Source organism: Gossypium hirsutum, chromosome A06, assembly GCF_007990345.1.
Source record: "Gossypium hirsutum isolate 1008001.06 chromosome A06, Gossypium_hirsutum_v2.1, whole genome shotgun sequence".
NCBI lineage: Eukaryota > Viridiplantae > Streptophyta > Magnoliopsida > Malvales > Malvaceae > Gossypium > Gossypium hirsutum.
In genome coordinates, this window is record NC_053429.1 from 118,551,817 (window position 1) to 118,571,477 (window position 19,661).

Genomic DNA, 19,661 nt, shown 5'->3' on the forward strand with positions numbered 1-19,661 from the left:
AATATAAATCATCACATAAACATGTCAATTCACACAATTTAAAATTCTAACCAATATGCCTATCATAAGAATCTCAATTCACAACAATGCAAGATAACATATGCTATAAACCTGTACCAAAACATCTTCCTTCATCCATATATACCATAATAAGTTGCCTAATTGCACTTAAGCTTATTCATTAGAGATTTACATATCAAAACAAAAGAGGAATGACAAAACAAGCCTATTACATGCCATATAGTCCAAAATAAACGTTCCAAAAACTACCAAAAACGGGTGGATAGTGTGACTCGAGTGTTAATCCGACCTTCCAACCTTCAAAAGTATCCACAAGAACAGAAATAAATACAAGTAAGCTTATTGAAGCTTAGTAAGTTCGACGTACAGAAATAATAAATCTTACCGAAGTAAATATAACAATTAATCGAAAATGAATAACACATGCTTCCTACCATTTGCAACTACATACCGGTGAATTGCATCTCTCAATTCAAAGCTCAACCAATGTTCTCTGAGAATATATACATATTCGCAATATAATCAATTTTAGATATCAATTGCATGTCATGCCATTCAAAGTCATTATACTAGTATAATACAATAATTTACGATCTAATGAATGACTTACATATACAAGCACAAGTAGTCCAACTGAAAACACGTCAAACGCTCATAAGAGCTAATCTAACCGATAACACGCCAAATGTTCTGAAGAGCTAATCCAACCAATAACACGCCAAATACTCTGAAGAGCTATACATCCGCCCCCATAACACGCTAGAACAAGATAATATAACATGAGGGTTCGCAACAAATTCTGAACCTTGGTATACTCGGGAAAAACATATAAAGTACAACTCATCAATCTCCACTCCAAACCTTGTATAACACGCCGTCATTACATTGTACTCTATCTAGCGTTCATCCGACCTAAATAACAAAATTCAATAATATATTCTCAAACAACTTTACATCTTTAATAAAACAATTAATATCTACTGTATCATATTATATCTTCATACAATTCATATAGACATTAAATTATAAACCGTATAAACTTACCTAAACTGAATTGTAATAATTGCAGAAGTTCAAGGACTATTCCATAATTTTCCTTTTTCCACGTAAATCAACAGGGTCTTGATCTAAAATATAAAATTTTCAATTATTAGCTTACATTTCATATTCCAATTTACTTTACATTTTATACCCTTTTATTTTTAAAAATTACACAATTACCCCTAACTTTTATAACTTTTTCAATTTAGTCCCTTAACCCGAAAATAATCAAATTAACCATTTTCACAAGTCAAAATTTACAACCGAATATCCAAGGCTTCAAAAAAATCCACAAAACACCTCTTAATCACCATTAAACCTTGAAATTTTGACATTTTGACATTTTAACAATTTAATCCTTGAATCAAAATCTAACAAAAAAAACTTCACAAAGCAACCAAATACCACAATCAAAACTTCAAACACATAATTATCATTAAAAAAATATTCAATATTCATCAATGGAAACTTTTAAAATTTTTAACAGATTCAAAAACGAAGGTACGAGTTAGATAGACCTAGTTGCAACGATATCAAAAACATAAATACTATAAGAAATATGTATCAATTTCACTTGCATGCAATGGAAACAACCAAAACTAAAGCTTCTTCTCCCTAGCTATGATTTTCAGAAAATTGAAGAAGAAATGAAGATGAAAATGTTTTATTCTTTCTTTAATTTTGTTTTAATTTTCATTAAAATGCAAAATTGCCATTAGACATATTATTTTATCATTTTCAATCAAACTGCCGTCCAACCATATTAAATAAGGCCTAATTGCTACTTAAGTCCTTCAATTTAGTCATTTTTCCTTAATTAGCTATCTAAACAATAAAATTTCTTAACCAAAAATTAATATGACTTTAATGACTCCATAAATATTCTATAAATAATATTTGTGAGTCGACACGACGAAAATTTATAGTCCTGAAACCACTGTTCCGTCACCACTGAAAAAAATATGCTATTACATTTTCAATATCCTAATCATTGATTCAAAATTAGGTTTAGCCTTTAGCATTGCATGAGGTAAAACTTTTTCCATTATTCTTTCCAATTCAAGTAAATAACCAACCTTGAATCCTATATCTGCATTAAAAGTTCCAACATTGTGCAAATCTACCATACTTGAAATCAACGCAACATTTTCTTCCGAAACTCATTTCCTTTTGGTTCCTCAAGATTTTTTTGAAAGAAGTTGCAATGGATTGTGAAAATTCCTGACATATTTTTAAAGAAAATTTCACACAATCACTTAATAGATAAAAAAATTCAATTGATACAAGTCTAGTTAATACAAAAATACCGTAAACACAACATCAAAGATAAATAAAATAACATTAAGTCTTTCAAACATCACTTTTGGCCCCATTAATTTATAAATGCTTGTCATTCATTAACAATTGATTTGCTAGTTCCATCTTCTAATTTTCCCATGCATTAGTTGGATGGATATTGATTATATTAGGTTCATCATCCTCTATCACATTCGAAAATTAATTTTCTCCTTCAAACAATAAGCTTGTTATAGCAATTAAGAACATTCTAACCGCCAATTCTTCCTCTGGTAGCTGGTCCTGGTATGACCTGCAAACCAACCCTTACCGATTATCCAACCGAGATACACGCATTCTCAATTCAAGATTCTGGCAACCTTACATTTTGAAGAACCCAACTTGAATTAACGGCCTCAACCGTAGGTGTTGTTGAAACCTAATCAATTCTACCTTGATTTGTCCTTAAAGATCCGAATACAGTACAACCGACTCATTTCCCCAACTGCCTACAAACATGACTCCAACCCCACACGCTTTTTTTATTTGAAACCGAGTTACCTTTAAGGGATGAATTTGTCAATCCCGATAATTAGGAAAAATAATAAAATACCGATTGGAAGGATTTTTAGAATAGATACGTATCTCACGATTCTTAATCTAAAAGAATACTAGCTTAAAGCTAAGCTAGAATTTAGTGAAACATGAATTTAATCATGCTTTGGTTGGCTATAAAGTGGATTTGAATGAAAATGGTGGAAGTTGAGAAGAGAAAGGACTTGGAAAACAATTAAACAAATTTTGCAAAAACAAAGGGAATGAAAATGGGGTAGCAGTAGCTACTGACGCATGGAATTTGGAAGGGAATTTAATTTCAAGTGAAATCAAGTTTATTTTCAAGCTACCACAAAGGCCCTCTTTATATACATATGATTTACTAAATTTGGTCTAACTACCCACCACACAAAATAAAAATTAAATAAAAATAAAATCAAATTTTCTTCTAATTTTAATTTTTACAAAGTCAAAATAAATCTGATGACTCCTTGACTATTTCCAAGTTTCTGATTCGGCCCCACTTTATTAACTATTCTACAAATTTGCCCTTTTTTTGCTCATTTTTGAGTCATAGCATCCCAATTGCATTCCTGACAATATTAAAACATAAAATCACTAATTTAGCGGGGATCAATTCAAGATTTAGTCAATTTAAACACAAAAGATCATGCAAATTTAACATGTTATCAACATTACTATTTAAACATTCTTTTAGCCCCATTTCAATAAGATCAAGACTCATTTCAATTCAAATAAAATTATGAAGCAACAATAAATAATGATTTGATTGTGCACCATTACAGGATAAAATGATGGACTCCTAAGTATACCTCATCTAAGTTTTAATAAACTAAAATATCTTTCAATAACATTGCGCGCTGATGCATGCTTTAAATTGAAAAATTCTTTTAGAGTACTTGGTTGGTGACCTTGATGCCGTTCATTCAAATAATATCTTTGTCCCCTAAAAGGTGCAAAAAAATCCCTCACAATTTGTATAACCAATATCAACTAGTTAATAACAACCTACATTAGGAAAACACTATTTATCAATCTCTTGTTTTCAATATTAGTATAATCTAAAAAAATAATTAAACTTCCTCCATGTCTATGTCTCCTAGTAATGATATCTCGAAGAGCTCATCCATCAACATCAGAACCTTCTCAACCAAGAAGAACATATATCTTCAAATCATAGTATAAATCAATCTCAAAACAAAATGTGATGCATATATCTTCAAAGCACATAATGCAAAGCTAAAAAGAATAACTTTAATGAGAAAAGGGCAATGCTCAGAAAGCCTTCAAAGTCGATATATATATGAGATGGAGAGAAGGTTAAAGAGTTAAATGCAAATAAGACATTACCAGAATTATATTCTATCCAATAATTGAAGCGGAATGTATTGAAGGATGCTTTCTTAGATGGGAATATCAATGTAGGCTTTCTTATTTCTTCCAAGAGAGCTTATAACCTTAGAACCATGGAAGAATGATTGAAATGACAATAGGTAATTATTTTGGTAACTTTGAAGTGCTACTGGTTTATGTTCTGGTAATGTAATTTTTTATGGTAGAGTTAACAATCTTGACCAGGATCATATTAGAGAGAATTAAGTTAAAAGTCTCACAGATCTTCAATACTAATTTTAGTAACCGTAAGAAAAAAATCAAATAATTTAATTGCAAAAGAGCTTATAGTGATTCAGTGAATACAAGAGGCTTAGTTATGGGTGGAGCAAGCAAGCCAAGGGACTAAGGGAGTAGTGCTAGTGGTCGGAGGCGAAGCAAGCAAGGGAGGTTGGGATGAGAGGCAAAAATAAAAATACAATTTCAATACTAAAAAAAGAAGAAGAAAAAGTAAAGCAATATGTTTGAAGAAGTAAAACAACATGCCCATAGCACAATGAATAAGAAACACATAAATAACATAACCCAACAAAGAAGAAAAAGCTAAATAGGAATATTTCATGATGTGAAATAGGAGATGACTAGCATTTCGAATTTAAAGGAATTTATGTTATTTTGTTTCATAGTTTAAGGATTCATCAGCTGACAGTTGGTCTAGATCATTGGTCCAGATACAACTCCACGAATGAGTTTCTATTTGGTTTCAATGATTTTTAACTCGTATTCATTGTCTTGCTCTGCTTAGCTTTGTTACAGGAAAAAGGTTGCATTTAACTAGAAACTCATGGTGTCAGGGTTTATTCCAAGAAATCCACTAATTACTTCTTCAACTATGCTTGTAGGTACCACCGAAGACACATGAAAAGAAGTCTATCTCAAAGTTTTTCTCAACAATGAAAGTTAAAAAGGAACAAGTATCAAACATGGAACAAAGTGTGTGTGATGAATATGTCAAAATAAATTTGCAGAATAACTTAAAGGAGGAACCTAAAAGCACAGATGATAGACTTGCATCCTTAACAGATAAAACCGTTCACCTTTTTTACTAAGCTATTCACCATTCACTTTAGCATACTCTAAATGACAACAAAATCAATCACTCGTAAAATAAAACCAATCAAATGCATTGCAAATAACTTCAATTAACACAAAGTGCTTTCTTTCACACAACAAATGAATAAGAACACCAAAAGAACACATGCAACCCCAAATCCCCCTTAAAACGCTTCTTTTCCTTTGATTAATTAATGCTTTTAACAATTTAAACCCAAAATAAAACAACTTCCAATTTCCTGTTAGAACGAGCCAACAAAGCCTATATACTTAATCATGAAGTAAAGGAAAAAAAAAAGAAATCACCTACTAATAAAAAAACATAAAGGTCTTTTTTTTAAATGGTGCAATATAAAACCAAAAGAGCTAAAAATCAGTAAATGAATGATATTAAGTTATTAACATACAAGGAAAATGATCATAGTTTATATGAAGAAAAATACCTGAAACTAGGTTAAAACTTCTGGGTTTGTTACAGAAAACAAAGAAAGAAAGGAGAAGCCTTTGTAAATTTTTATTTAGAGAGAGAAAACAAGAAGTAGCTTTCTTCTTGCCTTCTCTATGGCATGCTCGAGAAGAATTTGGGGCTAGTGGCCGAAGACGAAGCAAGCAATAAAGGCTGGGTGAGAAGGGCTGTCGGGTTGAGTGAGGAAGGTTTCAGAACGGAGAAAAACAAAGGTGAGTCTCTTCTTGCCTTTCTATATGGCATGCCCGAGAAAAGTTTTGGGCTAGTGGCCGGAGGTCAAACAAGCAATGGAGGCTGGGTGAGCACGGTTGTCGAGTTGAGTAAAGAAGGTTTCAAAATGATAAAAGGTAAAATTGAAATTTTTGAGACTAATTTCTTATTCCACACGTCCTGAATGACCCATTCAGTGGGGAGGGCAGGGAACAATGCTTTCTCTTCCCTGAGTAAGCCCATATTCAACACGGGCTGACAATTGCGATAAACCAAACAATAGTGCGGTGATGAGCCCATTGAATTGGGCTATAATATATTCATACTCCTCCAACCAAACATGCTCTTAAAGTGAAGGACAGTAACCAACGACCAACAGTTGAGTAATTCATGTTAAAAAGGGAAATCCCAAAGCTGAGCAGAGCCGTTGGATAAGTAGTAAGTGATCGAAATAATCAAATCGCAGAAAATATCGGAAAAGAAGCCAAATCAACCAAAACTCACCTTTGTTTAAACATTCCAAAACATTAACTGAAAAAGTGACTGAAAAACTTGGAAGCGATTTTCTTTTTTAGTGAAAGAATAGGAATTTGTATAAGCAAGCCGGGCGGTGCGACGAGCAGAGCCGTCGCACAGGGGCTCAGGCATCCCGCAGCACAACCTGATAGTACTTCTACATCATCAATCCTCTACGATAAGTCATCGTCTACCAAGATGAAGGGGCTTTTCAAATCCAAGCCGCGAACTCCCGTCGATATCGTGCGCCAAACGCGTGATCTCCTCAGCTTCGCCGCCCGCTCCTCCGAAAGTCGTGAATCCAAGCGGGAAGAGAAAGTTCGTTACTGAAAACACCTTTTACTCATAGCATCTTAATTGTTTCGACTTGGTTTTTTTGCTATTCGATTTCTTTTCTTTGTTGATCTGGATCGCCCCCTTTGGATTTTGATGACGGCAGCATGTGATATAGTTACTATTGGAATCGAATATGATTTCGTTGTGCCTGAGCAGTTATTGGATTTGCCGAAATTAACATAGGTTCGGTGTCTAATCCTTATATTTTAACTTAATCTTGACGCAGATGGCAGAATTGTTTAAGAATTTAAGGGAGTTGAAATCTATTCTTTATGGAAATAGTGAATCTGAGCCAGTCTCAGAAGCTTGTGCACAACTGACTCAAGAGTTCTTCAGAGAGAATACGCTGCGGCTCTTGATCACTTGCCTTCCTAAATTGAACTTAGAGGTAACTGATTGACTATAAAGTTAAGATGACTTAACTTACTCAACAATGTTTACATGAGGAATTTCCTTGGCAAGAGTCGTTGTTGTCCCCGTTGTTGCTTCTATGATTATTTGACAAGTGGCTTCCTTTGCAGGCAAGGAAAGATGCCACTCAAGTTGTTGCCAATTTGCAAAGGCAACAAGTGAATTCGCGGTTGATTGCTTCTGATTACTTGGAAGTGAACTTAGATCTTTTAGATATTTTAATAGCAGGGTAAGTGGAAATCTTAAAAGGTTTATTACTTTACTTTTTATAGGTTGGTTTTCAATGTAACTTCAATGGTTCGTTGGATCTTTGTCTTTGTGTTATCAAGTCTTGACAACTTAATGCCAGAGCTAAGATGATAAGTTACTGATAGTTTGCAGCATTTTGTTTGGTTCTTTGATTAAGCAAAAGAGACTATGGCGGCACTTCCATTACTGGGTTCTTCTTATCGATGGACTCACTTATGTGCCTAACATTTGCCATGTTTATATTGGAGCTATAATCCTAAGATGATATCTGGTTTATGCAATATTTTGGCTATGCTGGAAAATTGAGGTTTATTTTGTATCCATCATTTGATCACAGTATTCTGATTTTTAAATGCTGTTTACTCAGTTATGAAAACACAGACATGGCTTTACATTATGGTGCAATGTTGAGAGAATGCATACGGCATCAGACTGTTGCAAGGTGAGAAAATTCAACCTAGTTAACTTATGCCTTCATGACTTGGCATCTCTTCTTTTAAGTGAATATAAATGAATACCCCGATTCTTTTTCTAATTCCTCTTTCTAATCAGCAGTGTTTCCATCATGGTTGCGTTCAAGCAGCAATCTTCTCCAATATTTACCTTTGAAATGTTTTCTTCTATAATATGTATTCTTTTTACATTTGAAAGAGAGCCTCAACTCCTAAAGTTTGCATTGAAAGGTTTCAAATTAATGGAAGATTTTTGGATATATTATTAGCTCTATGTGTCCTGTTTTGTTTGATTTACAGATATGTTTTGGAATCACAGCACATGAAGAAGTTTTTTGACTATATACAACTTCCAAATTTTGACATTGCTGCTGATGCTGCTGCAACTTTTAAGGTTGTGTACTGCTGATCTAAGTACTATAATGATCTTGTTTCCTCCCATTTTCTGTCTGCTTCTTACTATTGCATTTTTCATTCTGCATTTGTCATTGGAATCTGGTCTCAGAACAACCTGTTGTTTGTTTTATTTTTTAAAGTAGGTAAGGTTTGCTTTTCAATTTTATGTTGATTGATGAAATGAAGATGCTTTTCAATTTCAGTTTTTCAAAAAGGTTGTTATTTGATGTTGAGTCATCTTCTCATGAACTTCCTCATCTTCCTCCATTCTTTCTTTAAGGGTTTTGAATTGTGCATCTGACTTCTGATATTCTGTAATATCTTGTTTTCTTATAGGAGCTCTTGACAAGGCATAAGTCCACCGTAGCTGAATTTCTTTCCAAGAACTATGACTGGGTAAGTGTAGCTCCTCCATTCTTTCATCTTTTAAATTGTGGTATTTTGATGCTAAATATGAGCAGGGTACTAGGAAAATCTTTTCAGTTCACTATTATTTTTAGTACTTTTTTCACTCTCCATTATTATCAGCTTGAAAATTGCTTCAATTGGAATCACTTTATTTGCTCTTTCATTTTTGACTAGATATTTTATTCACATGGTTGTTGATTGTAATGGTGCTAGAAGTAGCTACATTAAGATCCCATTGATTTCTTCATATATAAATGTTAATGTTGAAAGTTTTCATTAGTTAGAGCTCAAAGAAACAAATCGTATTTGTTGTTTCAGTTTTTTGCAGAATATAACTCAAAGTTGCTGGAATCAAGCAACTACATTACGAGACGACAAGCTATCAAGGTATGCCCCTTGCTAAAAACAGTGACTATTTTAGTGATTCTTTTTCAATCGAAACAAAAACTTGTGCTTTTAAACATGCTTGAATTCATATAAGTTTTTTTAAGGGTTCATTTGCTGATTTCAAACTAGAAATAGGATGTTTGAGAAGTGTAAGGAGTGTAAAGATTGTCTTACCATTCGGGGATCCGAAACATCTATAGTTAGTTATGAGTATCCAAAAGTGTTGGTTAAGATTTGACAACTCAATCCAATTGAATTTCCTCTTTTAAATGCCAAAATCATAGCAGTATGAAGGCCCTGTTATTTTTTGAGTTATGTGTCGGTGCAAATTGAAGTTCCAGTTTTAGTTGCTAGGGAGGCCTTTTCTATTATTCTTAATGTTTTCTCTTCTTAATGTTATAGTTGTTGGGAGATATTTTGTTGGACCGCTCAAATGCAGCTGTCATGACCAGATATGTGAGCTCAAAGGATAACTTAAGGATTCTTATGAATCTTCTAAGGGTACCACACTTCCTTCTGTTTCTTGCCTTCATGTTTTGTTTATTCCACATCATTTTGGAATGATAAAATTTTGAGAGTTTCGATTGCTTATTGTTATTTTATCTGGGTAATAAACTCTACCAGACTTGGTCTATTGCGCATCTTACATAAAGCTTTAAAAATGAAATAACCCTCAAACGAGTTGCTAATGACTAATATAAAAAATGTCTGGCATAAACTAGCAAAATTTTGTTCTTCGTGTAATTAATGTTTAAGTATAATACTAGCCTGTAGCTATGAATATGATCATCCTGGTAGCTGCAATTACCAAGATTTTCTATGCTCAAGTATTAAAGACCTATGTTACTCGGACTCGGGAGTATGTTCATGTGGGTATGCATCCGAAATGTTATGGTTAGAAACCTTTTTCTATATATTTGGAGGATCTTTAGAGGTCTTATCTCCATATCCATGCATTGGACATGAGTATTAGACAAAGTTGCTTGAAGAAAAATGAAGAGTCCGAGCAACATGGTTAAAGACCAGCAATTATTTTCGAAATTGAGTTTAACAATACATAGTTCGCTTCAAGCAGCAACTAATGAATCCCTTTAATTGCAGGAATCAAGCAAGAGCATTCAAATAGAAGCTTTTCATGTTTTCAAGGTGTCATGTTAAATTTTTCCTCCTCTGGGGAACACATGATAATTTGATACGTTAAATTGCTCACTATATCTTTTTCTTACATCTTTTGTGAATCTCTCTACAGTTGTTTGCCGCAAAACAGAATAAGCCTCCAGACATTGTTAGCATACTCGTTGCCAATAAAAGCAAGCTTCTACGATTGTTTGCAGATTTCAAGACTAATAAAGGTACAAAAAGATACAAATGGTAGCATTGTTTTTCCTTGTAAATGTGTAGGCTTGGCACTTTATTTGTTGTTCCCTGTTTGATGTCTTACAGAGGATGAACAGTTTGAGGCGGACAAGGCTCAGGTTGTGAGAGAAATCGCTGCCCTTGAGCTTAGAGACCGCCCATAGTGAACTCTAGGGTACTGTAATCTCTTTTTGTCTTTTTTTTTTTGTTTTTTCTTCTTTTTTTTTTAAAAAAATAACTAACACAAGTTGACTGCACCATATAGTGATCTCGTGGTCCTCTCAGAGGACGTGTAATATGTAAAAGGAAAAAAAAAATCAATTGTGATCCTCTTTCTTAGAATCTTGGTTTTTGGTCATATGTAGTTTGCAATGTTTGGGATGAATGCCAATATAGACGTCTGTGGATGTATAGGTCTGGGATTATGGGAAAGGTTCTGAAGATAATACAATGTTATGAAGGTGAAAATAGAATAAGTCTCTGAGGTTAATTTATTCAGATAATTGATTCAAATCTACATTTTTTCCTTTTATTTGTTATAGTAAATTTTACTCTGCACCTGCGTTATAGTAATGTGGCCGTGGTGGTTTTTATTTTTATTTTTATGAAGGTTCGATTCAAGTTTTATGGTAGGCTCTCTTTTTCATTTTCTCATTCCATTGTTATTTGAGTAGATCATGGGCTGGTTTAATAAATCTAAATATTTAGATTAAATTTTTAAGCTTAAGCTTGGTTTATTTAGATTAAAATTTTAAGCTTAAGCTTGGTCCGATCTGACTGAAAAGTGAGTTTACTTTTTCTTTTGTCTAGTTTAGCTCAATTTAGTAAAGGTAAATCCGGGCTTGACTTGGTCCGGTATTTTTTTTTTTTTTTTAGATTATTTTTTTTTGAAAATATTTTTTAAAAAATATAATATACTAAATGCACTAAAAATTGTTAAAACAATTTTTTCAACACATTAAAAATACAAAAAGACACTGCCATGGATATAATAAATATTTTATTGTATTAGAAAACACAAATAAATATGATAAATATTTTATTGTATTAAATATAATTTTTAAAATTTTATATTTTGGGTTGAGTTATTTAGTTGGGTAAGTTTTTTTTTTTTGAAGTTTTGAATAATAAATTTAATTGTTATTGTATTAATGATTTAATATAAATATAAATATATTATTTAATATATAATTAATATGACATTTTTTATAATATAATATATTCGGAGCGGATGAGATTTGGGTAAAAAAAAAATCTTTCTTAAAATCCGAACTATTGAGAATGAGTTTTCTAAGTTTTATTCAAATTATCTCATTTTCGGAATGGGGGGTCGGGAACTTAGCAGTTGTAATTATGGAACAGAATGTGCGCGCTTAAATTCAGTTCAATGAAAGACCTTTCCGGCTTAATATGTGAATTATTTACAACATCGGCAGTAGGAAAGGGATGCGCTTTCAACAATATTTTTTCTTCAAGAAAATTAAGCCAACCACTGTTTACGAGGAGTTCTGGTGAATTTTTCAGAAGTTTCAATTACACTATTATTTAATTATACAAATTGGTACAAAATTTCGTAATAGTTTGTGTAATTGTATAATTACATATTATTACAACTTTTGCACATAATATTGTTCAATTACATAAATTATTACTATTTTCATAATATTATGTATAATTTTACGACCATTACTCAATTGCATAAATTATTACAATATCTATAATATTTTTTAATTTCTTCTTGTAACTATACAAATTACTAGGAATCTCGTAAGGTTTTACGTAACACTAATTACACAAAATATTACCAATTTAAAGCTTATAAAAATAAATAACATTAATTACAGCCCAAGTTGTTTGATAAACTGCATAGAAAGTATAAAGAAAAAGGTGTATGTTTTATATATATAATGGTATAAAACATATATGTTATCTATTTTCAACAGTTTAATATCCCATTAATAATTTTATATTATATTTTAAAATTTTTATTTAAATTTAATTTTTTTCAGGACGTGACATTAAATTGTTTCATACCATCCTTATCCTTTCCCACGAAAAAAAAAAAAACACTATAAAGTGCTAAAGAAACATATGCGCGTATCTTACGGTACCAGTAGCCGGTAGAATACAATTGTCCATTCATCCATAGTTTCTTCCTAGCACTACTTATAGACTGCAAAAATAGCTTCTGCTTCTGAAAAAGGAGGCCAGAATTCTATGTTTGCTGTGGCTTAGCAGTTCGCAGTGTGGGCGTTAACCCCATTTCCATGTGCTCCATTGATACCATGCGACATCTTTCCTGCACTTTCTGATCTTTTCCTCCTTAGTACAAGAAACCATGTGTGGGCTTCCAACACGACACCACTGCATGCCAAAGCTATGACGACTCCAATATAAGCATTCTTCCACTTCTTCTCAGGTTCCAGGATGTCCAATCCCTTGAATATGTTGATGACAATAAGGATTACAACTGTATATCCCACCAAATGGTGATATATATTCCAGTAGACTCTGTATTTGTGGTCTGGTTTTGGCCTTACAAGCAAAGCAAACACCTAAATCCAAATCAAAACCCTCACTATCAGCCTATCAGTATGCTGCATTTACCATCTATCGGATAATAAATATGTATACATGGTATTACTTTTTGTGTGCTTTGAGTACCTGAAGTGTTCCAAGACAGAAAAGTATGATCCCACTGGTTCTATGAGCATCATACTGGATACCAGGAGATTCACTGCCTAGTTTTAGACCCGTACTCCAACCGGCGACACCAACGACGTAGGCTGAGAACTGACATGAAGCGTGCAGATAAAACCATGCAGGATCGGCGGATTTGAATACCTTCAAGACCTTGCTATTATAGCACCTAATGGCATCAAGATACCCCAACTCACTGCGTTTAGCACCCCATGAATCTGCAAAAATTTATATCAAGGAATGTGTTAGTACTCTCGATTAAATTTGATTTCCAAAATATAACAATTTACGATTTGCTTTCTTCAACAATGACTTTTACCTTGTAAAGGGATTTTGTTACAAGTAAATAAAACTTAATGTAAATATTTAAGGGTTGTACCTTAATAATTTATATGGATGAAACACGAAATATGACGGTCGGTTTAAGTTACTTACGTTTTGCTTTCTTTGTGTTGAGGTTCTTCCTCCAATTGTTCCAGCCTGACCAGAAAGCAGATTCAAGGTCCCCATGGACTGAACGTTAGGACCAGAAGTAGCATGCATTTGTGGGGTGTTCCCAGACATGGCACCTTCTTGCCAAACTTGATTCAGAGTAGTGTCATTATTGGGAAAACCCAAAGTAGCAAATATGATAATCTCATTGTTCGAATACGTTGCCGATAAGTCCGAGACATCAAAGCTAAGCTCACCTTCTTGCAGCTGTGTTTGGTATTGAGTAATGGGCGATGTGTAGGCTCTCATGCTTCCATCACTCAGTTGATAGGCAACAAGTGCCTGCGACCCCACCATAGCTTTGGATGTTGGATTTATGGCCCATGCAATCCATCTAGAGGAAGTGATCCCAGTGTGCCTATAGGCAATCTCCAGCTTCCCTGAAACGTCATAGTTATAATGAAGGAAGGAATTTAAGACAGGGAGATCAGTGCATGACTTGAAGACACGGTTGCTAGAGAAGGCATACTTGGCACAAGTTTGTGCATAGCATGTTAAAATCAAACACATAAAAAGGCAGAGATATAAAGCAAGTTCTACCATGCTTGCCATGGTTCTTTAAGCAACCAACTGCAGGGTGTTTTCCCTTAAGAGAGAATTTGCGGGGAAATTAGAAGAGGGAAGGGGTTAAATATAGGAGTAAGAAGGTGATGTTAGGTTCTTGGTCGGTTGGTTGATGAATATCAATTAGAGTATATTTATTTTTACAATATGCTGGATTCGGGCAACTACAACTTTCTGAAATCAAGTTCATATGTTAGTATAGTATTACTCCTAAAACAACAACAAAAAAAAAATAAAAAAATTGACAAATAAACTTCCCATATATAAAAAAATTGGGGTGGATTTGCACAACTCAACTAATTTATGTACTTTTATAATTCACTCCAATTGAATATTTTTATCTTATTGATATAAAATATTATTTTATTAATATATTTAATGGTTAATTTTTTATATAAAATAAACAATTAAACATTTTTAATTTACTAAAAAATGATATGCATTATCTATATTAAGTGGATTATTAAAATATTAATTATACAAAAAGTTATGCAAATGTGTAAAATTACTTTGGTGTAAATCTTTTCTTTAACACATATAATGTAAGTGAATTCCTCTATTTATAATGTTAATTTTTTTTTTCAACTTAGTGAATATTCATTTATTCAAGATCAATAGATTAGCAGTAGGACTAAAAATAAAAAAATAAATAAAAAATCCCAAACAAGTTACAAAAGAACAAGTAAAAAAAAAGACATTTCAAACAACAAGCAAACTTATAACAAAAAGAAAACATAAAGAAAAAGAGGGCTAAAAAAGGTGAGGATGTAGACATGATCTCAACCCTTTTCCCTTAATAGAGTCAAATTAATAAGAATCTAAGTTGCGAAAATCAGATGCCACATTTAAAGCTATGATTTATCTCAATCTATCTCTTGATTGATTGTAGATTTTAGGCACTAAGTGAATTGACAATGATATAGCTTCTTTGCAAGGAATGCTTCTGCCGGAGGTATGTAATATTTATGCTTTTATTGCAATAGGAATCTTTAGTTTTATTTTTTTTATTATATCATATTTTAGTTTTATTTATTTTCTCTATTATATTAAGTTTTCATTTTTTTCATAAACTTTAAATTAGGAATTCTATTAGGACTTTTTCTTTTTTATTAACAGTCTATGAAAGGCTGCCAATATGAAATAAAGAGATAAGCAATTATTCCATAAAAAAGAAACGTCATTTTGAGAAGGGATTCAATCAAAGACGAATGTGCCTCTTGAGTAACCATGGGTCGAAACAAGAATTATTTCTCGTCTAGACCTGTGACTAGATCCTACGCCAAGGCACATAACAACTTAGTATCCGAGCCAGCAGCCTTGCATGACGAAACGACTTTGATAACCAAGTTGGAGGCTTTCATGGAACAAATGTTTACAAGGCAACAAACATTAGAGGAACAGGTGGCAATATTATCTCTTTCGGTCCAAAAGATAACGAAAGGGGATTCAAAGAAAAATAATGAAGAACGGGGCAATAGCGGAGGCAGGAAAAGGAATTCAGACTCGCAACACGATGGGTACATGGTGCCACGATACTCTAGGATAGAATTTCTCACTTTTGATGGTGTTGGAGATCCTTTAGGTGGCTGAAAAGATGCGATTTTTTTTGGCAATCAACGAACTAACAAAAAAGACAAAGTAGGCTTAGCTTCATTCCATCTATTAGGAGAGGCACAATTGTGGTTTGATTAAATGGAAGAAAAAAAGGCAAATCTTAATTGGGGGCGCTTCAAAGAATGTTGTCATGTAAGGTTTGAGCCACCTATGAGTAATAACCCTTTGGGGGAACTTGCCAACTTGAGACAAACTGGGACTGTAGAGGAATACCAACGCCAATTTCTATCACTATTGGCTAGGGTTGCTGATCTTAAACCTCGACAACAAGTGAATCTCTTTACTGTCGGGTTGGTAGAGGAACTTAGAATTGATATTGAGATGCAACAACTGGAAAACCTTGGAGTTGCAATGAATATGGCTTGAACTGTTAGAATTAAGTGACCCAAATTCTTATTTAAATAAAATACAATAGAAAATAAAATAAAAGTAAAATCCATATAGAACTAGACTTCTTTTATTTTATTTTAGAATAAGGTTTTTTAAACCTTATTAAACTCCATCTATTTTATATTGATTAGGATAAGGTGTTTCAATCCTACTAGAATATGGCTTTACAAGCCTATAAATAGACAGTCTATTCCTCTTGTATTGATTAAAATTTTCGACATAGTAAATTTTCTTCTCCTCTGCCCGTGGTTTTTTCCCGAAAGGGTTTCCATGTAAAATTTGTGTGTTCCTTTTTATTTTATTTTATTTTATTTTATTTTATTCTCAAATTGGTATCCGAGCTTCTGGGTTGTTCATCTCGATCACGGTAATGGCGTCTTTGAAGTATGAAATTCCACTGTTAGATCGCAACACCAGATTTGCATTGTGGCAAATTAAGATGCAAGCAGTTCTTGCACAGATGGATCTGGAGGATGCCCTACTAGGGATAGATAAGATTCCTTCAACATTAACAGATGAAGAGAAGAAGCGTAAGGATCAAAATGTGTTAACACAATTACATCTGCATTTTTCCAACGAAATTCTGCAGGATGTGATGAAAGAGAAGACTGCCGCTGCATTATGGAAGAGGCTAGAACAAATATGTATGTCGAAAACTCTAACAAGCAAGTTGCATATGAAGCAGCGTCTTTATGCTCATCGTTTGGAGGAAGGTGCGTCTGTACACGAACACTTAACAGTGTTTAAAGAAATTCTCTCAAACTTAGAGGCCATGAAGGTTCAGTATGATAAGGAAGATCTAGGGTTGATTCTACTTTGTTCGTTGCCCCTGTCTTATTCAACCTTTAGAGACACGATTTTATATAGCCGCGAGTCTCTCTGTAACACCCTGAATTTGGGCCTAGAATTTTTGGGCCTTGAGCATGGGAGCGGTTGAAGGCAGCTTATAATATTCTGTTGTGCGTGAAAATTTCGTTAATGAAAGCTTGTTTTAGTGGTTAAGTGTGCTGAGAAGTGTTGGAAAAGTCTTCGGTTCAAACTTGGACTCTAGCAAAAATTTTGGTTTTAGGTGAATCAAACCCTGGGTGTAGTAGGTAGGCCTTAAGAATATTGTTGGAGAAATTGTGACACAAAAAGCCTTGTGGCTTAGTGGCAAGTAGCGTGTGAAGCATTTAAGGGGAGGCATGGGTTCGAATCCCATGGCAAGCAAAGAGCATTTATTTTGCTAACAGGGGGCGACAAGAGTTGGTGTTGAATTTAAACTCTGGTGATGGAGGGATCCCACATCGGGAAGCTAACATAAGAGTGGATGCGAAGCTGGCTTTAAATAGAGAGAACCATGAGGAGAGTAAAGGTACCTTTCTTGGCTGATCCATTTCGCTTTATGGCGTGCTCGTTTGGGTTGGGCGTCGGCTAGGAGTGCTCGGAGCGCGGATTAACTCCAGTCTCCTATCAGGTGTGTATTTTCTCGCTACTCTAGCTGTAGGATGGCTACTTCGGGCCGCGATGGGCCAAAAAGGGCCATGTGGGCCTACAGGCCCAATTGGATAAGTTGTTTGATTGTGTAGTAGATATTGGACTAGGCTAGGTGAATCTCATATCTGTGGCTAGATTTGGGCTAAAAGGGCCACACGAGCATGTGGGCCCATTTAGGCCGAGAATAAGCTTTAGGGCCATTCGTATTGTTATCCCTGTTTAGAATACTTTAGTTTACCAAATCACTAAAATAACCTTTGTTTATAAAATTACCAAAATACCCTTTGTTTATAAAATTACCAAAATACCCCTGGTTTGTAAAATTACTAAAATACCCTTTGTTTATAAAATTACCAAAATATCCCTGGTTTGTAAAATTACCAAAATACCCCTGGTTTGTAAAATTATCAAAATACCCCTAGTTTGTAAAATTACCAAAATATCCCTAATTTGTGAAATTACTGAAATACCCTCGACCTGTAAAATTATTGAAATACCCTCGACTTGTAAAATTACCAAAGTACCATTGATTTATAGAATTACCATTTTACCCTCAATTTAAAAAATTACTGAAATACCCTTGTAGGGTAGAAATCCCAAAATACCCCTGTAGGGTAGAATTACCGAAATACCCCTGTAGGGTAGAATTACCGGAATACCCCTGTAGGGTAGAATTATCGAAGTACCACTGTAGGGTGGAATTACCGAGATACCTTGTAGGGTAAATTACCATTTTGCCCCTAAGGTGTTAAATGATTGTTTTGCCCTTGTGGCCAAGTGACTAACTTGGACTGTGTGGTTGACGAATTTGATTGAAAAAATATATGTTGGTATATGAATGACTTGACTGTGATTGTTTGATTCAAATATGGGCATGACATTCTGCATACATGACATGTTGCATGGGTTGGGATTTTGTACGGAGGAAGATCTGATCTGTTAGGATCGCATGGTTGCTTGACGACTGTGGATCCACCGAAGGCTTAAGAGCCGTATATTCGTATTAATTTGATAAGGTCGCAAGGGTTGCCCAATACGACTGTGGACCGATCAATGGCTGAGTGCCGATCATATTTACCCGAGGCTATGTGCCGACTATATTACCGTCGTGATGGCTATATGCCTAACATGATACAGCTACCAATGGCTTAAAGCCTTCTGATTATGGCTTTGTGTCAACCTACATATGGCTCTGTGGCAACCTGATTATGGCTGTGTGCCAAACGTATTTGCCTAAGGCTATGTGCCAATATATGGTTATTGACGACTCTGTGTCGATCACATTTACCTAGGGCTGTGTGCCGGTTATGTTACTCTAGTTGATGGCTATGTGCCTAACATAATGTAGTTATTGATGGCTTTGTGCCACGTATTCTGTTAAGTGGCTTTGCCACATTATCTATTTCTGGTGGCTACGCCACAAATATTTGTTCTAGTGGCTCTGCCACAATATCTGTATCTAGTGACTCTGTCACAATATCTGATAACTGAGCAGCAATGCTGCAACTGTGGAGTGTAGGGCTAGGTGGGTTGAGCTATTCCCCACATGGAGTGTAGGGCTGGTACGGGTAGAGTGTAGCGGTTGGTTATAGGCTGGATTGGGTTGGGATTGCATTCACATTCTGATTTTTGATTCTGTTACCTGATACTGATTCTGATTTTGATTCTGTTACCTGATACTGATTCTGATTCTGATTCTGTCACCTAATTCTAATTCTGATTTTGATTCTAGTTTTGATAATGTTTCTTATTCTGTAATGGGTTAAAGCCCATCTGGTACTGTCTGTTAAAATGGGATAAGGCCCAATTGATACTGAAACTGTAAGTAGGGCTGGGGCCAACTTTTAATTCTTTTATATGACTGACTGTTCCTTTTATAT

General features: G+C 34.1%; 1 protein-coding gene and 1 pseudogene across 1 annotated transcript; one reads left to right on the forward strand and one right to left on the reverse strand.

Annotated features, from left to right (window-relative positions):
• The first annotated feature begins 6,416 nt into the window (after window positions 1-6,416).
• Window positions 6,417-11,043, forward strand: LOC107943278 (putative MO25-like protein At5g47540). Its single transcript, XM_016877027.2, has 11 exons — window positions 6,417-6,868; window positions 7,113-7,274; window positions 7,408-7,526; window positions 7,914-7,988; window positions 8,299-8,392; window positions 8,731-8,790; window positions 9,121-9,189; window positions 9,592-9,690; window positions 10,291-10,335; window positions 10,439-10,541; window positions 10,633-11,043. Exons 1-11 carry the CDS (start codon window positions 6,749-6,751, stop codon window positions 10,707-10,709), a joined length of 1,023 nt encoding a protein of 340 aa, XP_016732516.1. The 5' UTR covers window positions 6,417-6,748; the 3' UTR covers window positions 10,710-11,043.
• A 1,542-nt stretch (window positions 11,044-12,585) lies between these two features.
• LOC107943276 (cytochrome b561 and DOMON domain-containing protein At5g47530-like) lies at window positions 12,586-14,378 on the reverse strand (annotated as a pseudogene).
• Between the last annotated feature and the right edge of the window lie 5,283 nt (window positions 14,379-19,661).